Here is a 15,389-nt window from a genome sequence, read left to right on the forward strand (position 1 = left end):
CTGGCAGGGCAGGCACCTCGGGGGCGGGGAAAGCAAGGGGACAGACCCCTCCCCCACCTCCGCAAGAGCCTCTGGGAGGAATGCAGCCCGCTGACCTGTCTTAGAAATCCCGACCCCTAGGGCTGCAACAGAACTAATCTGTGCACGTGTGATTAAAAATTTGTGTTGTCCCTAATTGCTGCTCCGCGGTGACTTGTTACGGCAGCGATGGGAAACTCGTACCCAGGGTGTGGACACCGAGCCGGGGCTCTGTGCCTTTGAGCTGGCTGGTGGTTTCTTATTCCATTTTATTCACTCTTATACCCCTTTCGGCCTGTGTGGACACGGCCCAAAAGTGGACTAGAACTAGGAAAACAACAGGGAACATGACTCATCAGAACACAGCACATAGAGTGGGCGCGTCCTTCCAGTCCTCTGTGGTGGGTCGCCACGGCTCCTTCCCTCCCGCCACGTGGCAGGTCCACACGTCTCAAGGGCTGCGCTCACAGGGTAACGGTCCACTGGTGCCGCTGTGAAGGGGACAGCGGATGGCGAACCTCCGGGGATCCAAAAGTGCATTTCGTGCGTCTATAAATCACATGGGGGCGCGGAGGACGCTCCTCCTCCCGGCGCCGAGCAGAGCCTGAGCGGGGCTCCTAGCTGCCCGGGAGCCAGTTCCGCCAGTTAAATGCCGAGTTCGAGCCGTGGGTCAGCGTCTTCACGGGAGGATTCACCAGTTCCCATTTTCCTTCCTCTTTATTTTCCTCACAGAAGCACATGCCCAGAGAAGGAATCTAGGACAGAGTTTCCAAACACTTATTAATATTTTATACCAGGTCAATTGATTTTACACTTGCTCCAAGGCTAGCCAGCAGGTCCTGCGAGGCCGGGGACGCGGGCGCCATGGGCCCACACTGGCATCGCTGTTCTAAACACGATGCCCACGTCCACGTCCCACACAGCCGTCCTGGGGCGGGGGCCGTGCCCCTCCCATGGGTTGTCACACTGGGGTGCTGTTGGCAGGGGCAGAGGCCGGGGATCCTGCTAATGTCCTACAGGGCACAGGAGCATGGTGTCCCCCAACACGGAAGCACCCTGCCCGAAGCCCGAAGCTCAGCAGTGTCCAGGCTGCAAAGCCCAGGCTGCTGCTTGGGGACTGACTTGCATTCTCAAATTTAGCGTCACAAAGAGATACTGGCATTGTCTGCAGAGCCCAGAAAAAACCACTAAGTGAAACTTTAGACCTCCATGTCTTCATCTGCAAAGTGAAAGCGTTCGCATAGATTTTTGTTTTTAAGGCTTTTTGGGGCTTGTTTGCATGTTTTGCTTTCCTTTTTTCCCTCTCTTTTGATGCTGAGAAATTCCTCAGTGAGACAAAATTTGCAGAAATTCCAACATGCAGGGGGATCCCTGTGGAGGCTGGTGGTGACTCAGGGTGACTCTCTCCTGCTTAGAGAGACTGTGTGTGTGTGCACGTGCATGTGTGTGTGCGCGTGTGGGTTCATGGGCGTGTGCATGTGCACACGTATGCATCTTTGTGCGTGTGTATGCGTGCACATGTGTGCATGTGTATTTATGTGTGTGTACATACGTGTGTGTGTGTGTACATTTGGGGGCAGCACGGTGCAGTGGGCAAAGGGAAGGTTGTGAACGGTCTCTTTCCATCTGCCCCTGATTTGAAGGCCCATGGTTACCCAGAGCGCCTTGGTAAATGTCTGATATGTGCAGGCAAGTCCAGCTTATTTGGGGAGGGGGTGAGGTGGACACCAAACTGTCAGGATAAGAAAGTCGCAGGAATTTGGAAGTTCAAGGCTGGCATCTTGAGAAGGGGAAGCCAAGGGTCAGGGGAGTGGGTGGGAATCTGGCTTCGAAGACCAGTGGGGTTTTGGAATAGCACCAAATTTGCGATTCTGTCTGCAACTGGCACGTGCCCATGACCAGGAGCCCAGGACAGCCTAGGAAGGGGTGCAGGATCCGGAGCGTGCAGCACGGGAGCACATGAGAGGGAGATAGTGACATCAGCAAGAGCGACGCTCGGGGAGCAGGTGGTGCAGAGGCCACAAGGAGAACCCCCAGAAAAATCCATTGTCATCCAGCATAGCCTGGAGGCTCAAGCCCTATATTCAGATAGCAGTCAAGTGGTGGCCCAGGACCAGAAGGGCTTGGGAATATCTGGGTTGCAGTTGGGACACCCCACCTTGGAGACACTTTGGAGGGGATACATGCTTCCACTCAGGTCCAGAGGAAACGGGACAAGAAGAGAGAAGGCGCACACAGGTAGTGCTCTCTGACTCACCCCCCACGTGAGGGAGGACCTGGCTTTCCCTGGCAGGCAGGGCGGGGCTCTGAAAGCCAAGGACCTTGCCCAGGCTCAGAGCCGGTGTTGGCTGGTCGGGGCCGAGGGTCTGCTCCTCTGTGAACAGACTTTGGCCGCTCATGGTCCTGTGACAATTTTGCACCAACAAACCAACTCAGGGACCCAGTTCTTCACAGGTGTTGTCTCTACCACTGCGCTCCCAGCCTCAAGGTCATCGGTCAACTGATTAATTTGATAAAATGGACAAGGACAGGGGGGCAAATCTGGCCCTGAGTAGATTTTCAGGGCAGGAGCAGGGGCTGGGTCTGAGCCCCTAGTTTGCCTGCCTTGATTCACCTCACTAACGGATAAAGCCGCCTCTGGGTTACTGGGTGATGGTCAACAGGTTGGTGCAACGTACCCACTGTCCTTCTCTACATGTTGGTTACCTGTAAGTGTTTGCAGAGCCTCAGCCCAACCACGGGCACTCAGGCTACCGCAAGTCCTGTGTGTTCCATGGCGGGCTGACTCCAAAGGCAAGAGGGTGGGGGTTCCCCTGCCCCTGGGTCCCCAGAGCAAGCCAGGCCAGCCTTTGTTCTTTCTCTTTGTGTCCACATGGTTTACTCCCCACTGGACCATTTGTTCAACTACTGGAGCTGCAGGGGATAACCATATCTTATTTTTTGTAACAATAATAATATATGATAATAGTAGTCTGGGCAGCAAATGGCCAAGTTGCCATAATGGTGATAAAGACGATAAACTGCTTCCGTCAGCCCCTGGCCAGGGCTGCCCTTTGCATAAGAGCAGGTGCACACATTCTCAGAAGATGGGGTGGGTGGGGTGGTCCCTGCTGCCCCGGGTGGGCTGGACACCTGTTTTCATTCTGAGAAGGAAGTATGATGACCCTGTGGGCTCTGGGGGCCTGACTTCATGGCCCAAAGAGAAAGGGGCCGGCACGTACCTTTCTCACCAGCTGGGCGAAGTCTCCACTGTCCCGGGGCGGCAGCCCAAGGAGCGGGCGAGTGCAGGAGTCCAGCGCCGAGCCATGGCTCACAATCAGAATGACACCCACTGTAGGGAAAAGCACACCTCGGGGTCAGAGGAGACACAGAGAGAGTGCCTTTTATTAGAACGAGGGTCCGCAGTGTTACCGGGGGCAACAACTTTGTGGTGCACAAAGCCTGAGAGAGCTGGGGTAGGAAGCGGTGTGGCAGGTACCGTGCATAGTCCGTGGTGCTTCACGTCCATGGGCATGGTCTGGGGCGGTAGCACCTGCCATGAGCTTCGGGGATGGGACTGCGCCGTGATCCAAGCTTCCATCTCTCACAGGATGTTGTGGTGGCTGCCGCCCAGGCTGGGTCCCTTAGCTAGAGAATTATCAGCCAGTTGGCCTCCATGAGCCTGCTGATGCCTCTTGCTTCGATAAGGACATTCTGAGTCCATGGGTGGAGCGAGTCTCCCACCGGCAGCGTGACTGATGCGGGCACCAAGCACAGCGGGAGAGAGCTGGCCCAGCCGGACGAGTCCGGGAGGTGCCCTGGCCGGACCCACTGGATCCACCTGCTGGATGGAGTCGGGCGGTGGGCTTCCCCCAAGGGCTACAGCTGACACAGAACAATCCGTTCACGCTGTCTCCTAACACGACTGTAAATTCTCCAACAGGACCGAAGCCCGGATATACTCTTCCTGTGTTATTTCCTGTTCATTCCATTCTCGTATCTTTGGCTTCCCAAGTCATGGTGCGGCGGCCAGGTATCATCTGGGAGGAGGACGTGCAGCTTGGACTCTGGGCCTGTGCGGTCAGCATGCGGGTGACTTGGGCATGTGGGCTCCAGCCCTCTGAGCCTCAGCGTCATGGGGAGTATGGGGCCGTCATGTCACAGACCGCACAGGAAGGTGAGCAATTAACAGGTAATGTTTGTGAAGGGCCCCCTGCCCGGGGACCGGTAGGTGTTGGCTTTTTCCCTCCAGCCCACCTGGCTTTTTCATTCCTCTTCTGTGGCTTGCCATACCTGCCACCCTCCTGCCTTGCTCACGTTCTCCCCTCTTGGGCACCGTTTGCCTTCCAAATCCTGCTTGTCCTACAGCTCAGGTGCGGCACCCCGGCAGCCTCCACGGCACGTGCGGCCCTGTGGCCAGGCGGGCTGTGTTCCCTGCAGTGAGCAGCACGTAGACAGTGCTCAGTGGGCTCAGGAGCTGATAAACCAGATCTCCATCCCTGCTCCCGAGGGCCTCACCCCTGTAGGGGGTCCTCAGAAGGGCGGAGCATCCTGTGGCCTCTGAATTTCGGCTCAGGACAGAGGCTTGACATGAACAGCAGAAAAGCAGCAGGCTGAGGAGGGACCCTGGCCGTGCAGTGGAAGGCTCTAACGTCATCTTCCGTCCTGTGGTGCTCCGGTGGCAGTCAGTGTGAGGAACAGGGCTTTGGCGATCAATTAAATGCCACTGAGGCGCGGTTCCCAAAAGAACACTTCCCAGGATACCAGCCCGTCGAAGCAGGCAACGTAAAGCAGCCTCATGCCACTCAAAACTCTTAATATTCTAGATGCCATGCCCCTTTCCCCAATCATATTCAAACTCCTTGAGGGGGGAGCACGTGCTTCTTCACTTGGGTTTTCCCCACCGTGTTTTATTTGGCATCTGACACAGCACGATGTTCACTACACACTTGCTAAATGTAAATTTTTGAAGGCTTAGTTTTTAGCTTTTCACTATGGACACTTTCAGAGATACCCAGATAGGCCCAAAGGTGGGCCTCCCGCCTCGCGGAGACGCAACTGTGTGACATTTGTGCATCGTGTGCCGTCAGAGCGCCCCCTGCTCCTCCCCCGCCATCGCCGAAGTCCGGGTGTTTCAGACACTGCCGGGGGCGGCCCCTCCCCATGAGGACTTCCGCCCTTCCACACCCAACCTGCCACTGTCACACCTAACAGAACCCACTCAGTCTCTTAGGCATTTCCACATTCAGATTCCACATTTGGATTTTTCTAAGGGTCTGAACCATCTACGGATACAGATGTTTTGTGCCGATCGGCATTCAAATGTGGTCTGACGTCTGGTTCTTCCATCTTTAGTCTCTTGTTTCCTAGGAGGCAGACATGTGTGGTTTGTGCTGACCCACTGTCCTGGATCCCATCGGCTCCCCGTCTCAGAATCGGGGTCCCCAGGGTGGCAGGGGGGATGTGTCTACGCACTGCGTTACTGCAGAGCCCGCCGTGTAGCTCCGTTGATTGGGTGGGGGGCGGAGGGAGTTGCGGCATTCCTAGGTTCGTAAAATCGTCTGGTTTCCACCCCAGAGGTAAGACTCCAACCCCCGGGGGGCTGCCCATACCCAGAGGTGGGGGACGGGGAAGGAGGGGGAAGCACTTACCGTCCTGTGGGCAGGCGCTGATGATCCGTCCCACACTCACCGCACACCGCTCCACATACTCGTCATAACTCTCAGCCGGCAGGAGGGAGGCGAGAGGAAACGCAGGCCTAAAGAACGAGAGAGAGGACCCCTGCCAGGCTGGCCTGCCTGCTGTGTGGCCAGCTGGAGAAGGAGAAGCCCTGCTGAGACAGCCCTGCCTCAAGGCAGCTCGTGGTCCACAGCGACACTCCGGTTGTGTGTCCCCAGCCAACAAAGGGCTGACGTCCAATCTCCAGCAAGTGCCCTCACGGAACACCAGAGGGTTTTGTGATGGCCAAGAGTCAGCCGTGAGCCGAGAATGACAAACCTTGTCTCCTTGACCACACACCCTATAGCCAGGCTCCTTGAGCCCGTGGCTCACGAGGCCGACGGCTGGGCTTCAGTGTCCAACTGTGTAGAGTCAGTTTTAGCAAGACTCCTGCTAACACTGTGAAGCCAGAAGCCCCACCCTTGGTATGGGCTCCCCCTCGATACCCGAGCAAGCCCTGCATGCCCCGCCACCCCCCGGTGATGTCCGGTCCCTCTGGCCTGCCTTCAGCCGGCTGCTGCTAGGGCAGTTTACGGAGAATTACCCACCCTCTTAGTAGCTTTCCACCCCCCACCCCGCTCCTCCGCTAACAGCCCCCACTTGGCCTCGTTGTGTTCGGAGCTGAGTCCCATTCTGCTCCCCCGTGACAACCCCCCAGTGCAGCATTCTCCCCGAATACAGCCTTTCGTACCGTCTTTCATGGGTGTCGGGAATATTTCTTCCTGAACAAGCACTAGAGAAGCACTCCACCCGGCAGAAGGCAAGAGGACAGCATACCTATAATCCGTGCTGACGTTGAAATTCGCCTCTTTCAGCTCATCCAGGGTCATGAGGGTCGGGGTGGTTTTGCCAGACTCCCATTTCGTCCACTCAAAGATTCCGGGTTCCACTCTTATCTTAATTCTTTTCTCCAGTTTGAGCTCTGGATCCAACAGAACACAAGTGTTGGTCATCCTCAGAGTCCATTTTGGTTTTACGTAAGTTAAATCTCTTCCAACACCTAAACAATACCTTTTAAAAAATGTGGGTTTTTTTTTTTCTTGGCAAGTATTGTTCTGTGATTACTCGTAGCCATGCTATTTCTGAGCCCAAAACCACTGTGTGTTTGGAAGGTATCTGAGGAGCGGTGATGCCCATCCATCGGGAAGGGACCCGGGCTGGGAGGCACCACCAGCAGTGGGCTCACCCTGGCGCTCACCCCGATGGTCCAGTACAACTCTACAGCCAGACCGGCACCGGGCCTGGTTCTCGGTCAAGAGCGAGAGCACACAGTATTGGCCAACCCAATAATCCCTGGAAAAGACCGGCCAATGGAGAGCACATTGGGCACACTGAGGCCCCGTCCTGACAAACACCCCAGACCGAGCAGAAGGTGAAGGGCAGAGAAAGCTGTCTCTTGGAACATCTGGACTTCTCCCAGCTACCCTTCCCAAGCATTTTCTCCCTCAGCTAAGAGAAGGCCTGTGGCAGAAGGCCATCTCTGTGAGTGGGGCAAAGAAGACCCGGATGTTTTTGTTTGAAATGGGGCAAATGTCATTAAGCTCAAATGCTGGAAATAAAATCAGTTCCCAAAATGCATTCCAGGTCCCTGGACCGGTTCCTTTGCCAAAGCACGTTTAGGAAAGGGAGTTCCATGGTCTAACCCGGCTCCCGGGCTCTCTCCAGCCCGCGGAGGGCCCGTGTCCACGTGAATAGGTCACATGAAGGAACAGTAGAAGAAGTTCCCAAATAGGCTTGGCTAATCCTTCTGTGGAGCCATCTGGCAGCCACTTCTCTTCAGGTCACACTTTGGGAAACGGTCCATCCGGACAGCCACTGACCTGGCATTGAAACTAAGGGTAGCAGGTTAGCATCTCGGAGGCCAGTCTAGAAGCAGATCGGTCCTGTTCCAGGACCTAGGAAGAAGGCCAAGTGCCCTCTTTTTCCTGAAGGAACACGGGGTTTATCACCTGGTAACTTTATCAGGCATCATGGTAACAAGAAGGATGTTCTGCATGTAGGCTACAAGTCCCTGAGAGAACGTACTAGAGGCACTGACATTACCACTACCAGAGAACATTTTCGAGAACTTTTTATTTCACATCTCAAGCCCACGCGCTGTTAGAGCCAGCTCTGCACCTGCTCCTCCGTGTCTGCACCTGCAGGAAAGCCCCGGGCCCGGTCGGTGGGTGGGTCTCCATGTAAAATCATGCTCTCTGACCTCAGTGGGCTCTCCATGCTGCCCAGCGGCCATCCTCCGTCTCCCCACCGTGATCTGGCCCCTCTCTCTGATGGGCATGTCATACCTTCTGTGCATCCCCAAACCTCGAGAAGGCCTTCCTTTTCTCACTTTCAGCTGGTGGCCTGACCCCCTCTGTCTCTGAGAAAGTAGAGGCAAGCTGCCTCCCCCACATTTGCACACCTGCTGCATCTGCGTCCACATGCTCTGCCCTCTGTCCCATCGCTGTGGAGCATCGGCCCGTGCTCCTGCACAGCGACCTACACCACACACACCCCCTACAAGGAGGGCAGGGCAGGGGTTCAGCGGGAGATGCAGAACCAACGCCCCCAAATAGGCTGCTCTTCTCTGGCAGAAGCTCTAAAAAGCCCGCCGGTGGCTTCCTAAGGGACATCAGCTTCGAGGGTGCTGGACAGCTCCCAGGAGCCCAGCCGCTTGCCCTGGAAGTCATGGGCTTTGGGCTCAGGAGGGACCATCGCCATTCCGAGCTCTCTGGGTTTTTCTGAATGCCCCTCCCCAGATTTTTTTTTTTTTTTTAACACATGGTGGATGTAGACCACAGGTGGACGGTGTGATGACAGGCTCCTGGCACTCGGTTACAATCCTGGCATTCCAGAAATGTTGGTGGGCTCAGTGCCTGCTCATAGCTCTTGGAGGGCTGCCCCATGGCCGTCTGATGACTTACGTGGCCATTCATCGCCCCTCATCCAATTCTTAGCCCCGTCCGCCTCCCTCTCCCCTTGGAGAATAGCCACGTGGTCAAGGCTACATGGGAGGCTCGCTGCGGTGCTCACCGACCTTCCAGGATGTGTCTGGCTGTCTGCACACAGCGGAGGGCCGGGGAGGTGAAGACAGAGGTGACTCTGATGCCACTGTCCAGTAGTGCTTCCCCTGGAAAAGAGCAGGTGGAGAAATGCCTCTTCATAACTGTGGCCTCCGATGGGCAGCTCACCACCTGAGGGAGGCAGCACCTTCAGGGGCCCCGAGATTCCCACCCCCTGCTGCACACGCCTGTCTTGCCCCCTTGAGTGTGGCTGGAAGCCATGATGACATGAAGTGGCGCTCCTGGGACTGTGTTGTGTCGTACGGCAGAAGGGGATTATTGCAGAGAGGCCTGACCATTCAGGTGAGCACGTTAAAAGCAGAGATTTTTCTCTGGCTGTCACAGAAAAGAAGCCGGAGATGTTCAGAAGTATGGGGATTTGAGAAGTGCCTGGCGGGCTCTGTTGGTTGAGCGTCTGACTCTTGGTTTTGGCTCAGGTCATGATCTCAGGGTCGTGAGATTGAGCCCTACCCGTGTCGGGCTCCATGCTGAACATGGAGCCTGCTTAAGATTTTCTCTCTCCCTTTCCCTCTGTCCTCATACCTCCTCCTGCTTTCTCTCTCTCTCTCTCTCAAAAAAAAAAAAATACAGTATTCAACATGCAAGAGATTCCCTATTGCTGGCTTCAGAGATGGAGGGGACCACATGGCAGGGAATGTGGGGGGCGCTGAGAGGTGAGTGCAACCCTTTGCAGATAGCCAGCAAGGGAATGAGGACTTCAGTACTACAACTGCAGGGAACAGAATCCCCCCAATAGCCATTGGGAGAGACTGGAACTGCTTTCAAGAGGCTCCAGATGGGAGCCCAGCCCAGGTGACACCTGGCTTTCATGCTGTGAGATCCTGAGCAGAGAACTCAGCCATGCCGTGCCCGAGCTTCTGCCCTATGGAACCGTGAGCTGACATGTGGGGGCTGTTTTAAGGTCGGGGTAATCTGTGCTGGGGCAACGGGGAGCTTGAGACTATCCGAGGCTCATGCGAGGACAAGCCTGGAGGTCACATTGCCTCTCACAAAACCAGAGGGTCTGGTCCTTGGGAAAGAAGGGGATCTTTTCAGTAGGATATATGCACAGTGCCAAGGCCAGAGGCTGTAGAGGAAGGTGTCACAGGCTGGATTGTGTCCCCCAAATTCATATGCTGGGGTCCCAAACCCCAGGTCCTCGAGTGTGACATGGTGTCTTCATAATGGTGGTCAAGTTATGATGAGGTCACTGGGGGGGCTCTGGTCCACTCTGACCAGTGTCCTTGTAAAAAGGGGGAAGTTTGGATGCAGAGACAGCGGGCACAGAGGGACCCGTCTACACGCCAAGGGGAGGAGCCTGGAGCAGACGCCCTCGCGGCCTCAGGAGGAACTCGGACTTCTGGCATCCAGAACCCAGAGAGAATGCACCTCTGTTGGTGAAGCCACTCCACTTTGGCACTTTGTTATGTGGCCCCACGGAGCCAGTGCAGAGGCCATCTACTGCCCGCCTGGACACCGAGCTCCTTCAGTTCACACACCTTCCCCAGTTCCCGATTCCAGGTTCTTCATTCATTAAAGGAAGACCAGATGGATTTATTGGCTTCTTGTGTTCCAAAAAGTCAATCAATGGAACCAGAACCCCAGACATAAAGCATAAGCCCAAGCTGACAGATTTTGAAATAAAAACAAAGAGAAGATGTGTTTTTTTAATTTTTAAAGGAACACCCATAGTGTACACAGTGGTCGTTGGTTTTTCTCCCCTCTCTTGTTCTTTCCACGCCTATCATTCGTTCCTTCTGACTTCCTCAACCGTCCGTCCTGGGTCCAATCTCTGCACTTCCACTCACTAGCTGTGTGATCTTGGGCAACTTACTTAACCTTTCTGTGCCTCAGCGTCCTCATCAGCAGAGCGGGGATAATGCTAATGCCGACCTCAGCAGACGTGTAGCTAAGGCTCAGTATGCACTAGAGATAATCATTGCTGTGATTATTGTAATTATCCCCAAACATACCTGCCATCCTGGACTGGAAAATCCCACATGACGATAATGGTGGGTCGTTTTCAAAGTCTTTGATACCGTTGCTCCTTCGGGGTAGACTGTAAGGGAAGTTGAGGTCCGGCCGGTAGTATTTCCCTAAAGCATAAATAACACCAGGCATTCAGGTCCATCAACTTAGTGCATATTTTAAACCCCCAAGATCGAGACCCATATCGGAAGCAGGGTTATCACTTAAATAGTTGTCAACTGTGTTTTTTCTGGAATGTGCTCTGCGATGTGGATTCAATTGGAGAGAAATTGTTACTCTACTGTGCACACATTTCTTCAAATACAGAAAACACAGGTTTTCGCCTCAGGAAACATGAGACCCTCTTTGTCCCCTGAGGACCCCTCACAAAGATTCACTCATACAATTTTCCTGTCTCCATTACTGATTTAGCTTAACTTGATGGGAATCCCAAGTTGGCATTAATTAAGGAGGTGAAATTCTGCCTGTCCCCATAGCTGACAGTGTGTCATATTGTCTCCGGGGATGGAGTACCCATGGCCAAATGTTCCCGCATTGTGCATTATTCAGCCGATTGCCGAGGCATGCCTGGAAATCAGGAAGATCCGCAGGAACTCCCCCCGATCCTCCATCTGGAGGCTGCGAAGCATTTGACCTTGAGCTCTATGACCTGATTTGCACCAGTCTGGTGCAAATCCTGGCACCACGGGTTGCCAGTTATATGATTAGGTCTGCCTTATCAGTAAAAGGGGGAAATGATAGAGCTGTTACAATGAGTCACTGTGACCCCAGGGCCTGGCTGAGGGTAAGTGGTCAACAAGTGGTGGACCTCATCTCACTGTTGAATTATCTATCACCCCTGCAGAAGACACTGTGCCGGGTCCACCCCTCACATCCTCCCACGCAGCCCCAAGCCTCCCGGCTGCCAGCAGGTTCTAGCCACCAAGCCGCCTTTCCTGGAGACCTGCTGCACATCCAGGGCAGGCCCCATCACGTGCCCTGCCCGAGCACACCAGCCCAGCCCTGCTCACGGCATCCCAGCCCTTTCCAAGCATGATTTTCCTGAAAGCTCCCTCCCTGGAACGTCCATTGGCAGAGACATTGTTTGAAGAAAGGCCTTCATTAAATGCCAAAATACACGTTGTGTTAGCTGGAACAGTGGATTTTTTTTTTTTTCCCCAAGAGAAGGTCTATTGACTGTGTTGTATTCTCAAAGGCATCTGCTCCATGTTGGTCTCTTGTCCTCGGACACTCTATCTGTGAGGGTGGAGATCAGAGCTCAGAAGAAGACAAGGATCTGGAGCAACGTTAGGTTCTGATGGTGCAGAGCCTTACAGACAGGGGGTGACCTGGCAGCAGCACTGAGAAATGAGGGGCCATACAAGGTGTGGGAATTTGGCCCGGAAGTGAGCCAAAATGAGGAGGGTCAGAGGAAAGGTTGGCCTCTCCCCCAAACACCCCACTGTAATACAGTAAACATTGCAATATGCAGAATTTGGACAAATTAGACTGTCAGTATTCACTGTAGGACCCCTTTGCCTGGTGCAAAGAGCCACCAGGAGCCTCCTTCAAGCTGGGACTCTCCAGTGCCTTTAAAGTACTTTCCCGAGATGCCCTTCAACAGATGAATGGATAAAGAAGATGCGGTCCCTATATACAATAGAATATGACTCAGCCATCGGAAAGGATGAACACCCAACTTTTACATCAACATGGATGGGACTGGAGGAGACGATGCTAAGTGAAATAAGTCAAGCAGAGAAAGTCAATTATCATATGGTTTCCCTTATTTGTGGAACATAAGGAATAGCTTGGAGGACATTAGGAGAAGGAAGGGAAAAATGAAGGGGGGGGGAATCGGAGGGAGAGAGGAACCATGAGAGACTATGGACTCTGAGAAAAAACTGAGGGTTCTAGAGGGGAGGGGGTGGGGGCACGGGTTAGCCCGGTGATGGGCATGAAGGAGGGCAGGTGCTGCATGGAGCACTGGGTGTTACACGCAAACAATGGATCGTAGATCACCACATCAAAAACTAATGATGTATTGTATGGTGACTAACATAACATAATAAAATTAAAAAAAAAAAAAGGACTTTCCCCTGTAGGTGACCTGGTATTTTGCCTGAGTGACCAATATTCTTCCTCCTTCCACGACGTCCCACCACTGGTTTTGGAGCTGGTTGTTTTGTGTTGGTCCTCACACCATCACCACCACCACATGCACACTGACGTCAGGTGCCATTTCAGTCTGTGGTTTCAATCATCGTTGTCTTACAAGAACGTTTCTTCTAACTGCATGTGTGAATGCCAATTCATCCTCATAGCCACCTACCATCCTATTGTTTCTCTCCTGAGCCTTTGTGTCTCTGACTGATCTTGTTTTATAGATACTACCACAGCATCCCCTCCGTGGGTTCTTGCAGATACGTTCAGTCATGATGTAATCTGCTCAGAATTTTCCTGGTGTGTGCTGATCATCTGCCAATGGTTTTCCCTTAGCATTTTCCCCTCTTCTCAGCCTGCTGGGCTCCGGGAGGAATTCCAAAAGAGCTTGGCTAGCTCTATGTTCATTCAATATCTTCATTTATATAGTTATCCGTGGCTTAGAAATCATGGCATGCTGGGCTTTCCATTAAGGGATGTGCATTGGTACAGATGTGGATCATCGGTAGAGACTGCCTGTGGGTGTGCTGTATTTACAAGCACCGTCCTTAGTTCTTAGCATCACTGGTATCCCCAGTGAACTTGGGGTAAGCAAGATGCATGTTCAGAATACGTCCATCTGTTGAGTAGCACAGTTAAACATTGTAGGGAAATGACCACAGCAGTGAAGATGAGCTCAGAGAGATAGAGCAATGAGCCTGCAAGCTAGGGTTGTGCCAGCAGCTGAGGGTTCAGAGACCTCAATATACTCTCAAGTCAAGGCTGGTCACTCACCAGCTACCATATGTGTGCGTCCAGAAGAAAGACGACTGTCCATGTGTCACACCAGCAGATGGCTTACTGTTGATGGCCATTCCTCCATCTTTCACACAGCATTTGAGGTGAGATACTCACAGACAGCGTACACACTCAGTGCATGAGTATAACGCCCATGGAGAAAGATGTAGCGCATACCCCTCTCACATATACTATCACTACACAGTCACTCTCAAGAATGGTGCCATAGGAGAGCCGGCTCAGGAGGTCAAGAAGGGATGTCATTTGTTAGATCTACCTACTTTCCGGGTTTCGATTCTGCCAGGACATTACCTACCATCTGGAGTGGAGCATTGCTGTAGCCATGACTTCCCGAAGATTTGATCCACTCTCTCGCCGTGGCGCACCACCAGAACACTCCTCCTCGCTATTGTGGCCTGAGATGGTGGAAAGAAAGACATGTGCATTTTTACATCTGTATTCTTAGACTTACTCAGTGGGCACCTCCCCTCGCCATCCCGTAGGTGGCCTAGAAACAGGATCTCTTCCTTCCTTCCTCAGTGACTACAGCCCATTTCGTTGAAGTCATTGCAATGAAAGAAGATTAAGAATTGCAGGTGGAAATCTCTTTAATTTCTAGCAACTTTTTATTTCCTAGGCATTATGACACTACCAAGAAAATGAAAAGCCATAGGAACAGCCTATACCATACAGAGCACATCAACTCTTCTACCTTTCTGTTTCTTCCAAGTCCTTACCCCTGTCCTCGTCCCTCCGTGTGGCAGTAACAGAACACCACGGCCTGGGGGCTCATAAACAAGAGTCTTCTATTTCTTACAGTTCTGAAGGCTGGAAATTTGGGATCAGGGTGCCTACATGATTGGGCGAGGACCCTCTTCTGGGCCAACTTCTTGCTGGTTCCTCACAGGGTGGAAGAGGCAAGGGAGCTCTGTGGGGTCCCTTGTATAAGGGCACTAATCCCATCATGGGGGTTCCACCCTCACGACCTAACCACCGCCCAGAGTCCCCACCTCCTAATGCTAGTACATTGGTGGTTAGGATTTCAACATATGAATTTTGGGGGGACACAAACATTCAGACCAGAGCATCCCTACACAGTGACTTCTTAGGACATTTTCTATATCCACACATATATGTTATCATGTAATAGATATTACATATTTTCTCTCTATATAGATACTGCTGTTAGTACCCTTGGGGCCCAGCATATTGGAAGCATGCATGTCAGAGGCTGGGACACAAGCTTCAGTTCACAAACTCCCCACTTAGGGAGCTTTGGATCTCATTGGGACCAAGGGACAAACATGGAAAGATGAGTCATTAAAGAGGATGAGATGAGATGAGGTGCAGAGCTGACAGTACCTGCCATAGGAGGTGGGCTGAGGGGACTTCAGGTCGGACGTGGAACTTGGTCATGCCTGGAGCCAAGATCACCAGGGATGGATGGGCCAAGGTCACCAAGATGGACAGGCCAAGGTCACTGGGATGGATGGGTTACAGTAACCCGGGATGGATAGGCCAAGCTCATCAGGGATGGCCGGAATGAGAAGGGCACCTGGGCAGGAGGCAGCTCTAGCTGCTGGTCTGCTTGTCCTTGCCTAGCTCCTTTTCCTTAGGTGCACCCTTCGCTCCCACTCCCCATCTTTGGCCTCATAGGCAAACACACACCTTCTAAGACAGAGCTCCAAAGGGAAATTCGTCTTGTTGTCTTACAGTCATGAAGTA

General features: G+C 53.2%; 1 protein-coding gene across 2 annotated transcripts in view; it reads right to left on the reverse strand.

The window, feature by feature from the left end:
• Positions 1 to 270: 270 nt before the first annotated feature.
• UBASH3A (ubiquitin associated and SH3 domain containing A) overlaps positions 271 to 15,389 on the reverse strand; it is a 36,066-nt gene continuing 20,947 nt past the window's right edge. Inside the window, exons 8-14 of one of the 2 annotated variants that reach the window (XM_028126455.2) lie at positions 13,981 to 14,080; positions 10,730 to 10,852; positions 8,732 to 8,824; positions 6,493 to 6,637; positions 5,649 to 5,755; positions 3,240 to 3,349; positions 271 to 773 (exon numbers count right to left, since the gene is read on the reverse strand). In XM_028126455.2, coding sequence (XP_027982256.2) covers positions 636 to 773; positions 3,240 to 3,349; positions 5,649 to 5,755; positions 6,493 to 6,637; positions 8,732 to 8,824; positions 10,730 to 10,852; positions 13,981 to 14,080 — 816 coding nt within the window. In that variant the 3' untranslated portion in view covers positions 271 to 635. The remainder of the gene's footprint in view (positions 774 to 3,239; positions 3,350 to 5,648; positions 5,756 to 6,492; positions 6,638 to 8,731; positions 8,825 to 10,729; positions 10,853 to 13,980; positions 14,081 to 15,389) is intronic. The other variant, XM_028126457.2, reaches the window with a different exon arrangement.

Source organism: Eumetopias jubatus, unplaced genomic scaffold (genome assembly GCF_037043125.1).
Source record: "Eumetopias jubatus isolate StellerSeaLion01/CBP00866 unplaced genomic scaffold, mEumJub1_p1.0 scaffold_1, whole genome shotgun sequence".
NCBI lineage: Eukaryota > Metazoa > Chordata > Mammalia > Carnivora > Otariidae > Eumetopias > Eumetopias jubatus.